Below are 21681 nucleotides of genomic sequence, written 5' to 3' on the forward strand. Positions count from 1 at the left end.
CTGTCCAAAGAAAAACTCTTAGTGCCCAAAATTGTAAAGTAGTGATATAAAATGATATCTGAGCAAGCAATACAATGCTTAAGAGAATTTTTTTTGTATTTGCCCACAGGAAATAGATTACAGCATAACGCTATTTGATCATCCTGGGCAAGAACTGCTTAAGTCAGAATCTGAATGTAAAGGTCACTAAAGATATGCAATAGCTTAAAAATGCAGTTATCATACTGGACCTAGTATTTACATAATATGTGCATACAAAGCTTTAAATCATCATGAGATTTCTGAGCAATACCCATCATTCACAGAAGTTTAATAGAGCATGAAATCTGCAAAAAGCAATTTCTTTTTCAAACACCACATTACCTTTTTTATGAACCAAACAACCCACAAGTGACCAGAAAAAAAAAAAGTTTTCTTTAAATTCTCTCAGACCGTGGAGGGAGACTAGGACACATTCTGAATAAGAAAAGTGGCCAGACCCAGCTAAAAGTAATCCTATTAAAGACAACAGAGTTAAATGAGTAAGAAGAGAAAGGTTTAGTGCCATGTGTGATCACTGCAAAACTGTCTGGTAATTATATATGCCAGTACACATGAAGATATAATGTGGTCATACTAGATCACCTCAATAGTCTATCAAGTCTAATATCCTGTCTCTGGAAACTGCTTACACCTGATGGTCACAGAAAGATGAAGGAAAAACAATGCCCCTGGATGACTTGGCAATGCTGTTCATAGGCAGAGAGCAGGCGTGATTCCTTCCTGAACCCTGCAGCCATCAGCCTACACGCTGAAGCATGAAATTTCTTTAACCCTTGCTCAACATATCAAGAATCATGAAGTCATCCAGCCTGTTTTACACCACAGGTCTCCCTAGAGTGCCAAATTTTTAATGAAAATTTCAGGTGAGTCAGACCACAGGGCTCCTCACATTGAATTAAATATAGAGTCACACAGGACAAAGTTTTGCTTGTTCTACAAAAAAATGAATAGTTTACAATTTGATTGTAAGCTCCTTGGGGTAGGGATTGTCTCTTAATGTGTGTTTGTAAAGCACCCACAGAGATCCATTGTATTCGGGATGTCTACATTGCCATAAGAAAACCATAGCACTGAGTCTCAGAGGCCAGGTCAGCTGACTCGGGCTGCAGGACCATAAAATTTCAGTGTAGACAGTTGGGCTAGGGCTGAAGCCCAAGTTCTGAGACTCTCCCCTCTCATAAGGTCTCTTAGCCCAGGCTCCATCCTGAGCTCAAATGTATAGACTGCAATTTTGCAGCCTGAGCCCCACAGGCCTGAGTCAATTGACTCAAGCCAGCCACCTCTTAACAGTGACTCGAGCCAGCCACCTCATTACAATGTAGACATATCGTAAGGCTGACTGAGCCTTTGAGCATTACCATCTTACAAATAATGCACTGTTCTACTTTGCAGGCCTTTGTAGAATTGTACTTGCAAATCTAATAAACAAAGTCTCACTAAAGAGCCTCAGTTTGTACATCAGAACTCTATGGAAGTGCTCTATCTCTCAAAAGGAAAAAAACAACAACAGTGAATGTGTAAGCCATAAAGGGCCTCTTCTCTATCAGAGATGAAAATTCCTTTCTTTCAAAACAACTTTATGGAGTCATTTAAACATCAAATTGCACATTTTATTTATCCCCATTAGATTATAATTTCAAGTTCAGGATACTACTTTGGAAGAACCTCCTAGTATGTCTCTGACATGATCTTATAAAAATCTCTCCATGTTTCACTTAATATAACTTTGGAAGGATCTCAAGACATAATAAAAAAGCAACATTAGAGCCTTAATGATTTGCAGACTGATACTCTTATCATGAAGTCTAATTTAAAAACCCACCTTCATATAAATGATTATTTAAATGCAAAATAAAATGTAAAACAATGAAGCCTTGATAATATGAATGCAAGTGAGAGGAAACACAAAATGACTATTCATGTGTTTAAAGGTTAAAAGGAAGTTTCTGTCTTTGGACAAAATGCAAATATTAATTTGGGGGAATGATTCTAAACGTCACATTCATATATGTGTACTCCAAGCTTTTTGTGGTCCTTAATGAAAGTCAGCACACTATATTCAAGGGCAAGGATATGAAATCTATAAGAATCCTGATATTTTGCAAAACAAGGATCACAAAAGTAATGGATATACAATTAGAACCATACTGTAAAATAAAGTACCTGAACAGACAATACCACTTTTTGCAGTTAGAACATAAGAATGGCCATACTGGGTCAGACCAAAGGTCCATCTAGCTCAGTATCCTGTCTTTTGACAGTGGCCAATACTAGGTGCCCAGGGGGAATGAACAGAACATGTAATCAAGTGATCCATCCCCTGTCACCCATTCCCAGCTTCTGGCAAACAGAGGCTAGGGACACCATCCCCCGTCCATCCTAGCTAATGGCCATTTAGTTCAGCTTTGCCTATCTTTCTTTCATCAAAAGTTAAAACTTGATCTCCTCCGATTGTTTCAAACACTGATGTAAAATATACCATGTCTAACAGATTATTTAGCTGGTGTATACAATAAATTAGATGTTTTTCACAAACATCCTCACCCCCCGCCTTTTTTTTTTAAACAAACAAGCAGAGTATTTGGGCGTACATATCCTGTTTACTTTTTACCATGGAGCTAGCAGCAATCTTCTACATGTTTTCATGCTATTTCTTTCACTTCTGCAGTAGCTGAGGACTCCATTAATTATCACAGTTTATTTATTAGACAGTAACTTATGGAGACTTGTGCTTAAGCGTAGCAAAAAATATAGTTATACAGATGACAAGTTCAGCCTCCACATAAGAGAGTTTTAGGAGTGTTGCTTCTGGAACATGTCTTCTCAGGAGAGCACAAATCATCACACAATTCACATAGGGTTTGAAATAAAAATGAATGGAACAAAAATAAAAATAGAATTGTCATGTACTAAATGTTCCTCAAAACTATTATACTATAATATACAAATTATAGTTACTACATGAAGTGGCAATCAGTGGTTCTGTATTTGTTTCAAGCTATTACTGAAGCCAGACAAGGTAACTATACAAACCTTTTCATATACACTAACCTTGCAAAGTAATTAAGAGTCTGTGCGGGCGGGGATGGGGGGGAGGGCACAGATTTTACTTCATGTTTTCACATTATAGGTTTGCCACTGGGAAATGTGGAACTAAAATTTAGGCATAAATTTTATTTTTATAAAACCAGTCTTCAAGATTAATCTTTGCCTATCAACTTCTACCACTGCCATAACATACAAATTGTTCTGCTTGAAATACATAGACCAGACACATAGTGTGGTGATAACTTTTGAGATTTATCTCTAAACATGAAAGAGATGGTACTTTTTTCAGAGGCATAAATTGTATTTAGTACTAAACCTTATTGCAATTTTTGTTTTAAAAGCCAGAAAAGCCTGCCTATTAGGAAATCTAGAAGGATATTTATTCTAAATTTAATCAATATATATCTGTATGCTACGTGTCAATCAGGCACATGAAGCCAAATTAATCCCTCGTGTCACTTTGTGGAAGTCAGTGGAGTTGGATCAGGGATGAATCAGACTCAGGACTTTTAGTTTTTGTTTTCATTAGATGAACTTTCATTTTTATTCATACTGTAAATGAGAACAATGAATAATGACGACTTCCATACCTGCTGCAGGGGTGCAGCTAGAAGTCCAAATGAATGGGGTGCCTCAAGTTGGCCACCCAAAATGTAAGCCCCCTAATCACTAGTCCCTTTTGAGAATGTAAGTTATTACTACTACAACAGTTGTTTGTTAACTGACTCTGGACTTACTTTAAAGGATTTATTATGTTATGTATTTATTCATTCAGATTTATACACATTAAATGAAGATCACCTATCCATATGTTCCAGGCACACTAGAGACAACCCGAAAATTCAACAAAATCAGTGCCCAAATGTAATTAAAGTATAGCAGTACAATTCAAGACAACCCACCAACAGCAAACAGGCAATCCAATACCAAATTTACCTCCCCCTCTAACAATTGTCCTCCTATTCTCAACTGGCTGAAGAAAAAAAAGACGAAGTTTGCCATCTGAAGGTAGTCCAAGTTAACCTCTTTGGACAAGAAGGTGAGTGAACTGTAAAGCAATTTTCATGGAAAGCACTATGCTACAGCAGCTCCTTCTCAGGTCTACTAGTGAGACTTCAGCTCAAACATCTCATCTGATCTCAGCTGTGGTGGTCTGGTAGACAGGCAGGTTCTAAGCTGTTTAGGGCTGTATAATCAAAATAGACACCTTAAACAACACCTGGAAACCTACAAGTCACTAGTGAAGTTCATGGAACATGGGTTGAATATGTTCACAGCAAGGTATTGCACTTAATAGATGAGCTGAAATATTGCATCAACTCCAGTTCATGGTTTTAAGGTGTATCCCTTTGTGCATCATGGTAATCTAATATTAAAATGACAGACATGAATGACAGTTACAACGTCCACATCCAAGAAGCGCACACAATTTTATCTGGTTGAAAAAAAAATAGTCTCCTAGCTCCACTGGACACATACATCGCTTTTAACAACAACTACTTTTAAGCTTTCAGTTATTCTGACTAGTTGGCTGTTTTTGATGGCCCAAAAGGCTCTCAGTTCAGGACAAAACAGGGAACATTTTGAAAGAAGCTCAGGTTTTTCACATCTGCCAGACAGACTCTTTTGTAGTACACCATTTCTGGAGATGGAATCTAACTGTTTCTCATGAAATATCAATCCTTTTTGTCCTCCACAGCCTGGCCCAATAGAGAACATGAAGTACTTTTATTGCATTCTGTGTGCCAAAAGCTTCCCACCCATGCTTTGAATTCACCTTATTTTTCAGTAATTCCTCCTTATGATAATAAAAGTGTTCATGAAGGTGGAAAAGAAAAGTTACTAAGCTAAAACACCCCAAATGTTTACCTTTGAACAGACTCAACGAGCGGACAACATTTATTACCAAACAAATAGCTTTATCAACAAATGCAATCCATTATGAAAATAATAGATATACCATAAACCCTTTTAGAGGTTTACTAGAGCTTTTTTCTATCTACTGGAAATTTTAGTTATGAGTTCCATTGTGCCAAGGACAGACCAGTCTTTTACAGACACTTACCCTCTGACAGCATGAATAAGTCTCAGTGATGGATAGGCGGTTCGCACTTTCAATTTATTCTTAAGGATTAATGCATTAACCCACTCCACATGCTTCTCTCCGCCTTTCACCATGAAAGCAGGGATCCAAAGGACACTGTCATTCAGCATGGATAGTCTATGCACAAATTTTTCTCTGTCACTCTCATTCCGAAAGCCTCCAAATGCTCTTTGTACAACTGATGGATTCATGGTAATAAAATCAGATTTAGTTCCCACATCTGCAGCAAACTCCACCACAGGGGCTAGATTGCACCTGAAGAGGAAAAAATTAATGGACAAATGAAAATAAATATGAACCATTAACTTAGATAAGGGTATGCATGAAGGAAAAGCTGAAAATGAACATGTAAAACTGTTTCAAACTAGGTGAGCTAAAAAGTACCAATGGTAATCTGCATGATATTACTTAGTGCTGTATAAAGCCTGGATGTTCCCAGCATGTTCTAAAAAAGGTATTAAGTGTAATCAACTCGGTGAAGAAGATACTGTATAATACATTTAAAATTCATATAATTAGTGTTCAAACAGAATGTGTCAATACGTAGACAAGTGCTTAACAATAACAATATGTCTCTTACAGCTATTGTTATTTTCACTAATGTGCATTTGTTTAACCTATCTTGATTAAATTCCTTGGAAACAGCTCAAGCTCTTAAAGGTTGTCATGCCAATCAAGTAAAATTCATTTATTTTTGTTATCCATTTCGTAGTTTGTACAGCATAGCATTTCATACCAATCACAAATAACTGTCAGAAAAATCGAACTGGTTTGGGTTTGTTTCGTTGTCAGTAAAGCTGACTGAAAAATTCTGACAATCACAATTTGGATTTTTCATTTTTCATCTAAGTTTCAAGTTTTGACCAAAAGAGTGACTTTTTTTGTGAAAATTATGTCCCGTTTTTAGACCAGCGGAAGTTGTCAGCGAAAGAATTGCTTTCTCCAATTTTGAGCTTGTTCAGGCCTTTTCCACCAACATGTAACTTCTAATAATCACCAACTAAGCAAAAAGAGACCAGTCTCTTAAAGTTTTACTGTAACATATTGGCCGCTAAGCTCATCATTAGTAACACATCCACATATTATACACCTGATAATATTTAAAATCTGTTCTAGAATAAATTGCATTTAAAACTTTTAATATATAAAATATATCTCCAGAAGAATATGAGAATCTATTTACTGCATATACGCACAGGACAAACAAGTATCAACATAGGTAGGGTTTTTCTTACTCATTTCTTTGTTTCTGCAGTTGTTGCCTTGCAACAAAATCTTCCTACTCTTCCACTGAGTTTTCATTTTGTTTGTGACAAAAATGGGATGTAATTTTTGCAAAAATTGTCATAAAATTTAATGTAGTGACTATTCTATGCTGCTCATCAGAATCATAAATGTGCCCCTTGAAAACATTGAATTTATCCTCACAACACTGCCGTCCCAGTCTAGTGCTTTAATCACAAGAGCTGCCTTCCTCTCAATAATTCTCAAACAGGGTAAGTTTAAATAAAGAAAGTTAAGTGTGAAGTAGGAGTTGAAGTGGAAAAACATATTGGGTCCACTTCATATCTGTGTTGTAACTCAAATGAAGTAACTAGAGTTTGTACAGGTGCCAGCACAATGGCTAATTCTGAATGTGATCCTTGGCACTACTATAATATAAATAATAGTTATTATAATAGAGGTTAATTCATTTCCCAAGAAACAAGATTTGCAATGCAAATTCTATTACCTGCACATACAAGTGCTAGAATCACATGGATGTGAAGGATATGGTGCTGACATTTTTTTTATGTAAAAGTGCACTGACACAAATTCGGCCAATATGTCTTTAAGACAAACCTCTTCTGATCTGGCAACTACAGTACTGTTTAGGTAGCATCATCTCTCTTCAATTACAAAGGTTTTCTGCAGTTAGAAAATGGTGCCTAAATGTAATTTCCCCATAAACCTGAAAAATAATTATATGAGAAACATACCTAATGCAAAATGTTATGTTTTATAATGGTATACTTTTTTTGATCTAATATATCTGGCAGTACATGTTTTATAACAGGCAGCATCATGAGATTTTTCAACCCGGAGTTAGAAAAGGTAATAAGCCAGCCCAAATTCACTCCTTGGTAATTGAGGTGTCCCGGCATTGTTATTAAACACCTTAATCAATTTTTTTTCAAACCTTGGTGCCTCATTATATGGATAGAGAAATTTAAATAAGTGGTTTTATTGTTAGACATGCTGTGTATCTTCAATATTGATGCTTGGTCCTCTGAGAATCTAGTCAGTTATTTTAGGTACATAATTATGAATTTAAGAGAATCATTTTAGATACTCAGTTTGAAAAACTTTTGTGATAGTAAAAGTAAGACAATGCTCTGTGAAACTCTAATTTCATGGAAGTACCTCAATGTTGCTATGCTAGTGCAGTGCCTACACTATTATTATTTTGGTAGAATACCAGTGTAATACTAGCTGTTACAGCAATATAGAATTGTGTTAGGAGAATGAACAATACTACCTTGGGAGCAGCTGATTGCTTTATAATAGTATTATCACACTTTGCTCACTTCCCACCTATTTAACAGATTTTTTTCCCCTCCAAAAATGTGGCTTACAGAACAGAAGATAGCAGTACTTAATGTTTTCTCAATAGCTTAATAGCTTATAGCCTAGTCTAGAAGCAATGCAAAATCTTGCAAAATCTGTAAATTAAAAATAGCACATTCTTCACAAAGCAGCTTATGGTACAATTGTTTCTGCCATTCTAACTGACCCATCCAAGACTGACTTAGAACAACGCTTCCTTAGCTCTCGTCCCCTAACGCCCCTACTCTACTTGCGCTACATTGATGACATCTTCATCATCTGGACCCATGGAAAAGAAGCCCTTGAGGAATTCCACCATGATTTCAATAATTTCCATCCCACCATCAACTTCAGCCTAGATCAATCCACACAAGCAGTCCATTTCCTGGACACTACTGTGCTAATAAGTGATGGTCACATAAATACCACCCTATACCGGAAACCTACTGACCACTACACTTACCTACATGCCTCCAGCTTCCATCCAGGACACACAACACGATCCATTGTCTACAGCCAAGCTCTAAGATATAACCACATTTGCTCCAATCCCTGAGACAGAGACAAGCACCTACAAGATCTCTATCAAGCATTCTTAAAACTACAATACCCACCTGCTGAAGTGAAAAAAACAGATTGACAGAGCCAGACAAGTACCCAGAAGTCACCTCCTACAAGACAGGCCCAACAAAGAAAATAACTGAACACCACTATCTGTCACCTTCAGCCCCCAACTAAAACCTCTCCAGCGCATCATCAAAGATCTACAACCTATCCTGAAAGATGATCCCTCACTCTCACAAATCTTGGGAGACGGACCTGTCCTTGCTTACAGACAACCCCCCAACCTAAAGCAAATACTCACCAGCACAACACATCACTGAACAAAAACACTGACCCAGGAACCTATCCTTGTAACAAAGACCGATGCCAAATCTGTCCACATATCTATTCAAGTGACGTCATCATAGGACCTAATCACATCAGCCATACCATCAGGGGCTCATTCACTTGCACATCTACCAATGTGATATGCCATCATGTGCCAGCAATGCCCCTCTGCCATGTACATTGGCCAAACCGGACAGTCTCTACGCAAAAGAATTAATGGACACAAATCTGACATCAGGAATCATAATACTCAAAAACCAGTGGGAGAATACTTTAACCTGTCTGGTCATTCAATGACAGACCTGCGGGTGGCTATCTTACAACAGAAAAACTTCAAAAACAGACTCCAACGAGAGACTGCTGAGCTGGAATTGATATGCAAACTAGATACAATCAACTTAGGATTGAATAAGGACTGAGAATGGCTGAGCCATTACAAACATTGAATCTACCTCCCCTTGTAAGTATTCTCACACTTCTTATCAAACTGTCTGTACTGGGCTAGCTTGATTATCACTTCAAAAAAAATTTTTTTCCTCTTACTTAATTGGCCTCTCAGAGTTGGTAAGACAACTCCCACCTGTTCATGCTCTCTGTATGTGTGTATATATATATATATATCTCCTCAATATATGTTCCATTCTATGCATCCGAAGAAGTGGGTTGTAGCTCACGAAAGCTTATGCTCTAATAAATTTGTTAGTCTCTAAGGTGCCACAAGTACTCCTGTTCTTTTTGCGGATACAGACTAACATGGCTGCTATGTTCACAATAGTCATCAACTGTATTTTTGACACCACATTGTCAACCAATCAACTTATATTTCCATAGGATTCTTGGAAATCTGATATTAAGATGCCTTTCAGAATCTATTTTTTTAAATACTTTGGACACATGCACATACAACAATAATGTGGGGTCACAGAGAGAGAGAGAGCACACTACATCAGATATCTGTATGTGCCTTTCTGAAGGTTTTAGAGTAGCATACTTAAAAATAGATATGTTTCTGTAAAATTGGATGTGAATGATTTCCATAGAGATATTCAGCACTTGCATACATTATGCTTTGGTTTCTGAAAAAATTATTAGCATTTTAGAGACTTAGTTGTTACATTATCAGCAAAATGTTCTTCTTTCTTCGTGCAACTGGGATTTTTCTTGGAATTCAGCACTGCATTTTCTGAATGATAACTACCTATGTCTAAATGCATTTATATCTGGCATTAGACTTCACATATATTCTGCATTTCATTACATCTTTTTCTAGATCATAAACTAGTTACTTGCACATTTCCACTTTTCCACCCTCAAGAATCCACAATCAGGTCATTTTTTATTCTTTTCGGAAGGCTCAGATTCTAAAGCTTTTAGTTGTTGTAGTTTCCATTTAGGACTTCATGTTTTCAGATACACATACATGAACCTTATAAAACCAGCCACTGCCCTTGCACACAGATCTAAGTATATGTAGATAACTTCCTATATCTGTTTTCAAACTCTTTTTTGAGTCTCTAAGGGCTTGTCTATACTTACGCGCTGGTTCGGCAGCAGGCAATCGAACTTCTGGGTTCGATTTATCACGTCTTGTCTGGACGCGATAAATCGAACCCAGAAGTGCTTGCCGTTGACTCCGGTAATCCTGCTCAGCGAGAGGAGTACGCGGAGTCGACGGAGGAGCCTGCCTGCCACGTCTGGACCACGGTAAGTTCGAACTAAGGTACATCGACTTCAGCTACGTTATTCACGTAGCTGAAGTTGCGTACCTTAGTTCGAATTGGGGGGTTAGTGTAGACCAGGCCTAATGCACCACCTTTGTGATGTATCATGCTTGCAATACTGTACTTAAATAAAAATATGGTTTTCTTAGTTGACATCAATTGTTTTCTACTGTCTATTCTGTTTCAGGACAGCATCCTGATTCAGGAAAGCAGTAAAGATGTGTTTAATTTTGAGCATGGGCTCAAGACTTACTGAAGTCAATGGACTTAAGCAGATGCTTAAAGAAAAGCACAAGTTTAATGCATACCAGAATACAAATACATGGAAGAAAATACTTGATTGCCTTCCTGAATCGGGACCTCAGATGAATGGCATGGGAAAAAGGAATGGTATCTGAATTAGAATGTCATATTTTAATCACATATTCAATTTTTAACCATATTTCAAACTACCACAGCTTTTTGCCCAACTAATTCATTTCTATCATGCTGTCAGTTCAATTCACTAAAAAGGTATGCATCTTACTCCACTTATTGTTTATTTAACCCTAATGCATTGCACCCAACCCCATTGCAGGGTACTGCTGTGATACACCAGACTCCTTTATAGGTCTGGGAGCATGTTCTGTGTAACATGAGCTCAGAGACCAGCACTGAAAGTGCTTCAAGCACAAGGATCAATAGGTTTTATCCCTCAGTGAATCCCTATTAACACTTATGTATTCTGAGGAAGTAACTGAAGATTACTTTACTAGAGCTGCCAGAAATAAAGGGAGAGGAATAAGGTCAACCCAGCCATTCCTCACCCAGTCCTTGGGGCAGTCTAAGAGAGGGGTATAAAGAGTAACCATGTCTTGTTGGGACCTCTTCACATCATAATCCTCCCAACCATATGTACTGTAGTCCCATGTCAAATACTTTCAGGCCATCATCCTGTATCTTGCAACTGCTGCTTCCTGTGCAGCTCCCGACAGCCACAGGTAAGAATTTGCTTCCTTGCCCAGCTCTCAGGCTGCCTGCTTCCCAGCCTTTACCTCAAAGCCCTCAACTGCTGACTTTGGCCTACTACTCCTGCTCACACACAGGCACAGCCTCTTATGCCCTCCTGAGCCTGTTCCCCTCTGCTTTCAGAATAGGGTGACCAGATAGTGAGTGTGAAAAATCGGGTCAGGGGGTGGGAGGTAATAGGCGCCTATATAAGACAAAGCCACGATTATTGGGACTGTTCCTATAAAATCAGGACATCTGGTCACCCTACCTCAGGAACTCTTCCTTTTCTGTACTGGAGGGATTACAGAACAATAGAAATGTAGAGCTGGATGGGACCTCCAGGGATCATCTTGTGCACCCCACACACTGAGGCAGGATTAAGTTTACCTAGGCCATCCCTGACAGATGTTTATATGGAGCTTTCTACTGGCCGGCGTTGAACTGCATAACACGATGTGTTCCATTCGCTAGAGCCTTTCACTGCAGCTCAGCCGGGAAGAAGGTGGCTACCCAGTAATAAGCCAGCTGATTCATTACAATATTTTCCAGTACTGGACATTAAATGACAAGCTTCAAATTAAACTTTAATTTCTCCTGTTAATAAAAGGCTGTTGCAGAAGTGTCCCTGCTACCACTCAGCCAGATTGAACAAGGGAGAATAAATACTACAGGGGTATTTCCTGGGCTATTTCCTGCCCACCTACCCCAATATTGTTTTCTTCCTACTGCATTACTGTTTAAAATACCACTCTCAAAAACAATTCTCTCCCAGATCTCAGCAACTTCCTTTAAGCTTCAGAAGCACATGACTATCTTAACAAAAACAATATCACCACTACTTAAGTCAACCTGCAAGAAAGCAAGCCTAACTCATCAATGCCAAGGAGGACAGACTTGAATATAGGAAATCCCTGAAGTCACGTACTGAAGTTGGGAACATGAAAACAGGACAGAAATATCAGTTATATCCTACATTGAAGACAGACTTCAGGAAGCAGGTGAGTGGCTCTACATATGAGCATCGACAAAACTTCATCACATCCTGCGGAAATTTGCAAGGCTACAGCACAGTATTCACAAATTCCTTACTGCAGCTTATTTTTAAAGGGACTGCAATGTAAACAGGGATTGCCCTGGTAACAAGAATGTTACAAAAAAAAGAGGTTGTTTTATTTAGTTCTTTGTTTTTTATCCACTAAATTTCACTTTGGGAAATGGATCTGGTCTTTGAGATTGAAAGAATGAATATTTTTATATGGAAAAAACGGCTTAGCAGCTTTAGCTCCTTGTTTTCCCCTTGCACTGACTAGTTTTATCCCCAGTTCTTAGAAAGATTCTTCTTGGTCTGATTGTGCAGAAAGTTTAACTATAATGGTCTTTATCTGGGGGAAAAAGTAAACAGGCGGGGAAGGGAAGGGTCATAATACATGTGTTCACTAGTATCCACTCCATTGAATACAAGGCAACACACCTGGATTCCACAGCTCACTACTCTTCCTATTGGATGAACTAAGACAATATCCAAAATCCTAACTAAGCTTGTTCACCATCCCATAAAAAGGATATCCAGGAAATTACTGGCCCATAAGTCTAACCTTAACATCATATAAAAAAAAATAGAGTGAATAATAAGGATTCAAGAACCTAGTAAGGAGGATAAATAAGTAGCAAGAAGATAGTTAAGGTAAGGAGTAAGCTCAGGTTCAAGTCAAACTAAACTGTGTGTGTGTGTGTGTGTATTTATGACAAACATAGTGGACATAATATATGGAGATATTAAAAAACAGTTCCACGTGGAGTCTCAATTAGAAAGCAAAAATGTGGTTTGGATAAAAGTACTCATGTAAAAATATGCAAAAAGTAGAAGGATGGATACAGATCTGGCTGGAGAAGAGTAATTATTAATGGCCATGTGTAACAGTATCTTGAAGCATTCAACAAGGGTCAGTGTTGTATCCATTATTACTTAGTATCTTCATAAGTGACCTAGAGCAGTGGTTCTCAACCAGGGTATTCCTGGGGGTATGCAGAGGTTTTCCAAGGGGTACATCAACTCATCTAGCTATTTGCCAAGTTTTACAACAGGCTACATAAAAAGCACTAGCAAAGTCGGTACAAACTAAAATGTCATATTATGATCTGTTTATACTATATACTATATCAGTGTTTCTCAATCTGGGTGTGGCAACTCCCGGGGGAGATGTCACAGGATGTGTTTGGGGGGGGTCGCAAGTTCAGGACTGCCATTAGGTGGTGGCAAGCATGTGCCCATTGAAGCTAAGATATATGCTGAAGCCCAAGCCCCACCACCTGTGGCTCAAGCCAAAGCCCGGGCCTCACTGCTCGGGGCTGAAATCAGACTCCTGAAAGGGGTACAGTAATCTGGAAAGGTTGAGAACCATTGACTTAGAGGAAGGAGTAGAGAGGACAGTGATCAGATTTGCTGATAAAATGATAGATGGACTAGCACAATGAACAAGTAAATTCAGTAGCCTGTAAAAAAAAAAAGTAGAGTAACAGACAGAAATTAAGATGACAAGATTTAATAGATAAATTATGAGTTGGTTCACTTGGGGAGAAAAAATATTCTAATGTATAAAATGTCTGTTTCCTTGGTAGGAAACAATACTCCATTTGGGGTGACATGAAAGAATAAATTGAACATGAGCATGCAATGAGATGCTGTCACCACAAAAGGAAACAAAGTACTGAAATACACTGCATGTCATTTGGGAACCTATATAATGAACCACATCCTGAGATGTACAGACTACAGGTTATGTGCATGCACACAAAGTGCTTAAACCCTTGATCCTCCTGCAGCACTGTCCAGGAAAAGTCCCCCTATACCATGTCAGAACAGCCTGAGGACTGCTCTTAGTAAACTTAAGATCTAGAGGCCAAAGGAGTTAACAATGCTGCCAAAGATTAGCATTGCACATACTTCTTTTCCTTTGGCCATGCCCCCGTGACCTACATCATGAGAGGATCTACATTCTTACAGAGAAATTATCCATGCTGGGCTCATTATGCTGGTTTTATGGCCCAATTAAGCCTGTCGCACAGTGAAGTTGCAGAACTGAATAACCTTATAAAGAAGGTATTGCAATCACATTCATGGAAGCCACAGCCAAATACAGATTTTATTATTCCACAGTGATGCAGTGGAATGGGCTATATGACCCAAATGTACATATCCAACTGTAGTATTTATGGGACAAATCCTGCATTCCTTGCTTAGACAAATTCCAATGTAAAGCAACAGGTAAAAACTGAGTAAGGACCTCAGGATTTGGCCCTATACATTTTAAGTGTGTTGATCCATTGCCTAATCTGTGCAATTTGTAGAATACAGGCTTCTTGGTTGAAATAGAAGCATTTGGCAACTGTTGCTGGCATCAAGCAGAACCTGCACAGAACACTGCTGTGAAAGTGTTTCCTCTTTCAGCAAACCATTCCTTGTGGATCAAAGGATAATATGCCCACCATAACTCGAGGTGTACTCTGGAAGCCAAAATATTAAGATTAACCCGTTGTTGGAAAATTGATATGTAATCATGTCACCTAAACTCTATAGATGGGCCTAAACTGGCATCAAGAACCCCCAAAGTCTTCCCCCTCACAGTCTGCAAACTTTGGTAATGCAGATACAAGTCCTGATCTCTAAAATGGACCAAAACTGGAACCCTGAATCCAGATGCCCCTGAACTTTTAGAATGTATCTAAATCTGGAACTGAACTTCAAGGCTCACAAAACAAAAAACAAAGGCAAGGATAGCACAGAACCTAACAGAGAGAGTAATACCTGCTAATCTGTCTATTTACTGAAAGCACATCACTATGATGTCTGCATACTTAATAGAAAACAGCTTCACTGCCTTGCATTTGGACTACATAGAGCATGAAGCAAAAAAAAGGAGAGACCATAAGAACGGCCATACTGGGTCAGACCAATGGTTCATTTAGCCTAATATCCTGTCTTCCAATAGTGGCCAATGTCAGGTGCTTCAGAGGGAATGAACAGAACAGCAATCATCGAATGATCTTCCCCTGTCACCCACTCCCAGTTCCTGGCAGTCAGAGACTACAGACGCCCAGAGCATGGGGTTGCATCCCTGATCATCTTGTCCAATAGCCTTCATGGACTTATCCTCCATGAACTTATCAAATTCTTTTTTGAACCCCGTTATAGTTTTGGCCTTCACAACATCCCTTGGCAAGGAGTTCCTCAGCTTGACTGCGCGTTGCGTGAAAAACTATTTTTGTGTTGTTTTAAACCTGCTGCCTATTAATTTGATTGGGTGACCCCTGATTATGTGAATGAATAAATAGCATTTCCTTATTCATCTTCTCCATACCATTCATGATTTTATAGACCTCAGTGATCTCTACCCCTTAGTTGTCTCTTTTCCAAGCTGAAAAGCCCCAGTGTTTTTGATCTCACCTCATATGGAAGCTGTTTCACACCCTTAATCATTTTTGTTGCCCTTCTCTGTACCTTTTTTAATTCTAATATATCTTTCTTGAGATGGGATGACCATAACTTCATGCAGTATTCAAGGTGTGGGTGTACCATGGATTTATATAGTGGCCTTATGATATTATCTATCCTTTTCCTAATGGTTCCTAATATTGTTAGCTTTTTCAATAGCCACTGCACATTGAGCAGATGTTTTCAGAAAACTATCCATGAAGACGCCAAGATCCCTTTTTTGAGTGGTAACAACTAATTTAAATCCCAGAATTTTGTATGTATGTAAAACAGCATCCCACCTAATGTGCAATATTTTGCATTTGTTAACAACTGGATTTTATTTGCCATTTTGCTGCCCAGTCACCCAGTTTTGTGAGATCCCCTTGTAACTCTTCACAGTCTGCTTTGGACTAGTTTTGTATTGTCTGCAATTTTTGCCATCTCACTGTTTAGCTCTTTTTCCAGATCATTTATTAACATGTTGACCAGTGCTGGCCCCAGTGCCAATCCCTGCGGGACACCACTGTTTACTTCTCTCCGTTCTGAAAACTGACCATTCATTTCTACTCTTTGTTTCCTGTCCTTTAACCAGTTACTGTTCTATGAGAGGACCTTCCCTCTTATCCCATGACTAAGGTTATGATTCTGTCATGGAAGTCATAGATTCTGTGACTTTCCGGGACCTCCGTAACTTCTTCTGGGGCCACCTACCAGAAAAACTGGCTGGTGGCCAGGCTCAGGGCTGCAGGGACAACTGACCAGCAGTCAGCCCTAGGGCTGCCGGAGATGCAGTCCCCAGCCCACTGGAGCAGCGGCTGGGGTTGGGTCAACCACCCTGGGGTTGGAGCAGTTGCAAACCTCGGCAGCATTCTATTTGTCTCCCCTTGTTCCCAGGGTATTTTTAGTAAAAGTCAGGGATAGGATGCGGGCTTCCATGGATTTTTGTTTACTGCCCATGACCTGTCCTTTAGTGTGGGACCTTGTCAATAGCTCAAGTACACTATATCCACTAGATCACTCTTGTCCACATGTTTGTTGACGCCCTCAAAGAATTCTAATGGGTTGGTGAGGTATGATTTCCCTTTACAAAAACTACGTTGACTCTACCCCAAAAAAATAGTGTTCACCCATATGTCTGATCAATCTGTGTTTAGAAATTTTATCTCCGCATCCCATCCTGCGGTGACACGTACACAGTCAATATGAAGATAATAATGGGGGATTGTAACTGCGTTCCCCCCCCCCCCATCTTATAGCCTCTCTAATCTCCCTGAGCATTTCACAATCGCCATCAACATCCTGGTCAGGTGGTCGGTAGTATAGTCCTATTGTTTTATTCTTATTATTCAAGCATGGAATTTCTATCTATAGAGATTCTAGGGTACAGTCTGCTTCATTTAAGATGTGTACTATATTTGACTCTGCTTTCTTTCACAGATAATGCCACTCCCCAACCAGCATGACCTACTCTCTCATTCCTATGTATTTTGTACCCTGGTATTACCATATCCCATTGATTCCACCAAGTTTCTGTAATGCCAGTTACATCAATATCATCATCATCTTACTTCTAGCTTTTGTACACAAGCACTTATAAAATGTGTCACTTTTAGTTGTCTGCAATTATGTGATGTAAGTGAATGGGACTCTTTCATTTGACTGTTTCTCTTCAGTTCCTTCCTGGATTTTATCAACATCCATCCTCGCCTCTTTATAAGGATACAGAGACTCCCCCTTAATAGAGACTCCCCTACAGGACATCTCTAGCCGAACGGTGTGCTCTCCACACCTGTTGGCTTTCCCCCAGCCCTTAGTTTAAAAAGGAATTTGTATTTCTTCCTAAAAGAACGGAAGAGGTCTGGCAATAGCAGTGATTTGAAAAGCATATGGTTTGGGAGCCAGTGTGGTTCCTGCCATAAACTAGAGCACAGGCTGGTCCAATTTAAGCTCCCAGCAGCTACCTCTAGGCTACTCCACAGTCCTGCCCAGCCCAGAATCCCTTAAAGTGATGGTCTCACTTCCTACACAGCCCCTCCTAAGACTTTCTCCTATCTGCTAGGTATGCACAGTTGCCACGATAGAACTTCTTATAGAAGTCATATGATGTGCCTGTTCTGGGGGAGTTTTCCCAAGGCCCTTTGTGGCAGCACAATTCCAGCTCCTATCTGCCACTGATGTACAGGGGCCAGGTCTGCCCCTTAAGGTCTATCATGGTGATGTTATTTGTTAATTACCTACTGTAAGACTTGTCACAAGAATTCAGGTTTCATTAAAAAAAGTGTTGCCTTCTTTAAAGTCAGCTGCCAACAAGTTTCCTAATCTCTACTACCCTTATTTTTAAGTTGTTTACGAAACAGGAATTTAAACTTATGACCACTAAGTTCCTTGTTCCTGCAATAACAGGGACTGTGATATGGGTTCTTCTCATGTGAGGCCACAGAGTGAAATAACAGGGAAGGTTTAAATGGTATTAAATACTTAGAAAAAGTGATGACACATTATTTACTTCTTTAGCAACAGACCTTGCTGCATCGCTACCCATGAGTTACTGAGTAGTTACAGTTGATTCCGGTAGAGTTCTTCTGACATAGTTATAAAGAAATAAATTCATATCACTGAAATGTTGCTGCACAGTATATGCAAAAAACTAAGTAAGTGAAATATCAAGAATGAGATCTTAATCACAGAAAGCCAGAAAACTAAGTTGTAGTTTCCACTCTGTCTGTAACTCCATCTTCTTGCATATATGTAGTTTTACTGACTCTATATAAGATTAGTCTAGAGGGCAGATCTCACACCACTAACTTTTTTATACTGTTTTAATACAGGTAATTTTAGAGCCATTATGTCACTCAGTGGAGGAAGAGAGGTTAAATATTATGATTATTTACACTTCTGGGAGGGTAAACAACTCTTTTCCAGTCATGCAAAAGAAGGACCTTTGTGGTTGTCAATAGCAAGAAGGACCACTTAAGATATTCAAAAGGGAGAGTTTTTATGTTGATGGAGCCGCACCAACTGAAGGGTTAGGTTTTTTTTAAACCACAAAAACCCCCAAAAGAAGAAGGAGGCTAGGGAAGCAGACTTATTACAGAACTGGCAACTTCTGGTTTTTGAGTTCAGATTACAGTTTGATAATATTTTTTGTTTAGGAGAGTTTTACAGAGTTATGGAATGATGATATTTAAAAAGGTAAATTTAGAGTTTTGTAACTTCTGAAGGAAAAAATATTAATGGATGTTCTGCATTAGAACATTCTTTACTAGTGACTAACATGAGTGTCTTAACTATTAAGAGTAGGTAAAATTTCCATTAGGTGTCTCTCCCAGGAAAACCATAAAAAAAGCCAGACTGGATCTTGTATGCTCTAGAACTAGCTGTTCTACAAAGCAGTCATTTCTAATATCAATAAACTGTTTATCTAAATCCTATCTGTTGTATGCAGCATTATAGCTATGGTGGTCCCAGGATATTAGGGAGACAAGGTAGGTGAGGTAATATCTTTTATTGGACCAGCTTCTGATAGTAAGAGAGACAAGACTCTCTCTCTCTCTCACCCCAACAGAAGTTGATCCAATAAAAGATATTACCTCACCCATCTTGTCTCTCTAATATCTTATTATGACATTTGACTAGCCTTCATGTGGGCAGCTGAAATCACCCATCGTTACTGTTTTATTGATTTAGACTCTGATCTTCCATCAAATTGCACATTCAGGCCAAGATTTATGAAACTGAGGGTCTGAAATTAGGCTTCTAAATCCTGACATCCCTCAACAACTGCCATGATTTTCAAAACTACTGAGCAGCTGACAACATCAAGTGAAATCAATGGCAATGTTAGGTGCTCACTGAACTGATGAGTCCCACGGGTAATGAAAAGTTTCTTAAAGTGGTTTTACCTCACCTCCTCTGAGGCCTATGGCACAGCGGGCATGCCAAGACATGGAAAAGGCCTAGCTAGAGAAATCCTTGGCTGGAGCAGAAACTCAAATGGAAAAATTCTGGCTGCAACAAAGTAAGAATAATCTCAGAGCTGCTCTAACTCATACAAGGGGCTTCCAGCCATCCCGAAGACGAAACAGTAGTGGTAGTAAGTCACTTCTGCCCTCCCCACTTCTAGGAGGCACCAAATAAAGAACAGTACCAGCTGAAGATATGACTTATTTTTTATGCAACTGTTTTGTCTGACAAAAGTAATTGGGAACACAATAGAAAAAAGATTAAGCAGCTGGCAAAGTAGTAATTGTCATGTATGGAAGAGAAGTGACAGAAGCATCAGAATCTATGATGAAGAAAGTGTCAGCAGAAGCTGAAAAGTTGTCTTTGAAGTGCCATCTATATTTATGATACCCTACAATATATTTTAAATAAAATAAATAAAAGACGCAATACAAGGTGAGATTGTGTTATCCAAAGACCAAAACATGGTAAAGTGTCACCCTAAATCTTGTACTACTGACGAGCCTACAGCAAAAAATTTTGCTAAGACACAGGAGGGAGAAAATAGAAGAGAAAGCTGGGACCTATGCATAGGTAAACACTGAGTGAAGTGAGCAATATTATTCTCAACACTATTCTTCTCACTCACTGCTCACATGCTGTAATTAAAGCTATTTTACTACACAACAGAACAATTTGCAGAAAGAGAACAGACAATGGGCTGAAGCATTTGTAGAACATGAAAAGGAAGAGAGTTTTAAAGGTTCTATTGAAATTGTCTATCACACAGTCACATGATACCTTAAAATGCAGTTCTGCTCTGGAGAGGGAGTTTGTAAAATTGGCAACTTCTCAACAGATCGGCTACCTTTGTGTGTTCATTGTTGTAACTGCTTACTTTCAAAAAGAAAGTTTCTACTGCTTTCTTACCTCTTATTCCTACAAAGCCAAGACAGTTAAGAGTAACCAAGCTGGATTCTATTCCTTCTGGTGAATAATCAACAAAAGCTGTTTATCAAGTTCCAATTACCTACACCTGTGAAAACCTTACTAAAGGCAAGGGGAATGCACAGGTTTCACTGTACATGCACATCTACACTGTAAACTTAAGTTGACCTTTGTTAGGTCAACTTACAGCCAGGGCCGGCTCCAGCTTTTTTGCCGGCCCAAGCAGCGGAAAAAAAAAAAAAACACACCCTGCGATCGGCGGCACTCTTCCGCGCCGCTTCATTCTTCAGCGGCAATTTGGCAGCCATCCTTCCCTCCAAGAGAGGCTGAGGGACCCGCCGCAGAATTGCCGCCGAAGACCCAGACGTGCCGCCCCCTTCTATGGGCCGCCCCAAACACCTGCTTGTTGCACTGGTGCCTGGAGCTGGCCCTGCTTACAGCCACTGCAGTAATTATTGTGGTGGTTCATATCCACACTGCCCTTCTTCCGTCGGTGGTATGTGTCCTCACCAGAAGTGCTTCCACCAACTTAAGAGGGGCAGTGGCGCGGGGTGAGAGCCAGGACTCTCAGCTCTGCACACAGCTCCCTGCCGGTAGTCCAGTCCCCTGCCTGGAATGGGGCAGCTGCACCGGGATTTTCGGCTCCCCACTCACTACTGGGAATGGGGCAGCTGACCAGTGTCCGGGCTCAGAGCTCCCTGCCAGGTGCAGCTGTGCTCCCAGCAGGCAGCCAAGAGCCTGGGAGGGCAGCCAGGTTCCCTGCCAGGAGATCCGCACCTGAAGTCTGGTCAGCTGCCATGCTCCCAGTGGGGAGTAGGGTGACCAGATGTTCAGATTTCATAGGGACAGTCATGATATTCAGAGCTCTCTCTTATACAGGCGCCTGTTCACCACCACCACCCCCAACCTGTCCCCATTTCCCCCCACTTTCTATC

General features: G+C 39.6%; 1 protein-coding gene across 2 annotated transcripts in view; it reads right to left on the bottom strand.

Moving 5' to 3' along the window:
- Window positions 1–21681, bottom strand: part of ST8SIA4 (ST8 alpha-N-acetyl-neuraminide alpha-2,8-sialyltransferase 4) — a 98900-nt gene that overhangs the window by 42338 nt on the left and 34881 nt on the right. For both annotated transcript variants that reach the window (XM_065599227.1, XM_065599228.1), the window contains exon 4: window positions 5156–5449. In XM_065599227.1, coding sequence (XP_065455299.1) covers window positions 5156–5449 — 294 coding nt within the window. The remainder of the gene's footprint in view (window positions 1–5155; window positions 5450–21681) is intronic.

The sequence above is a fragment of the Chrysemys picta genome, chromosome 6 (assembly GCF_011386835.1).
Source record: "Chrysemys picta bellii isolate R12L10 chromosome 6, ASM1138683v2, whole genome shotgun sequence".
Taxonomy (NCBI): Eukaryota; Metazoa; Chordata; order Testudines; family Emydidae; genus Chrysemys; species Chrysemys picta.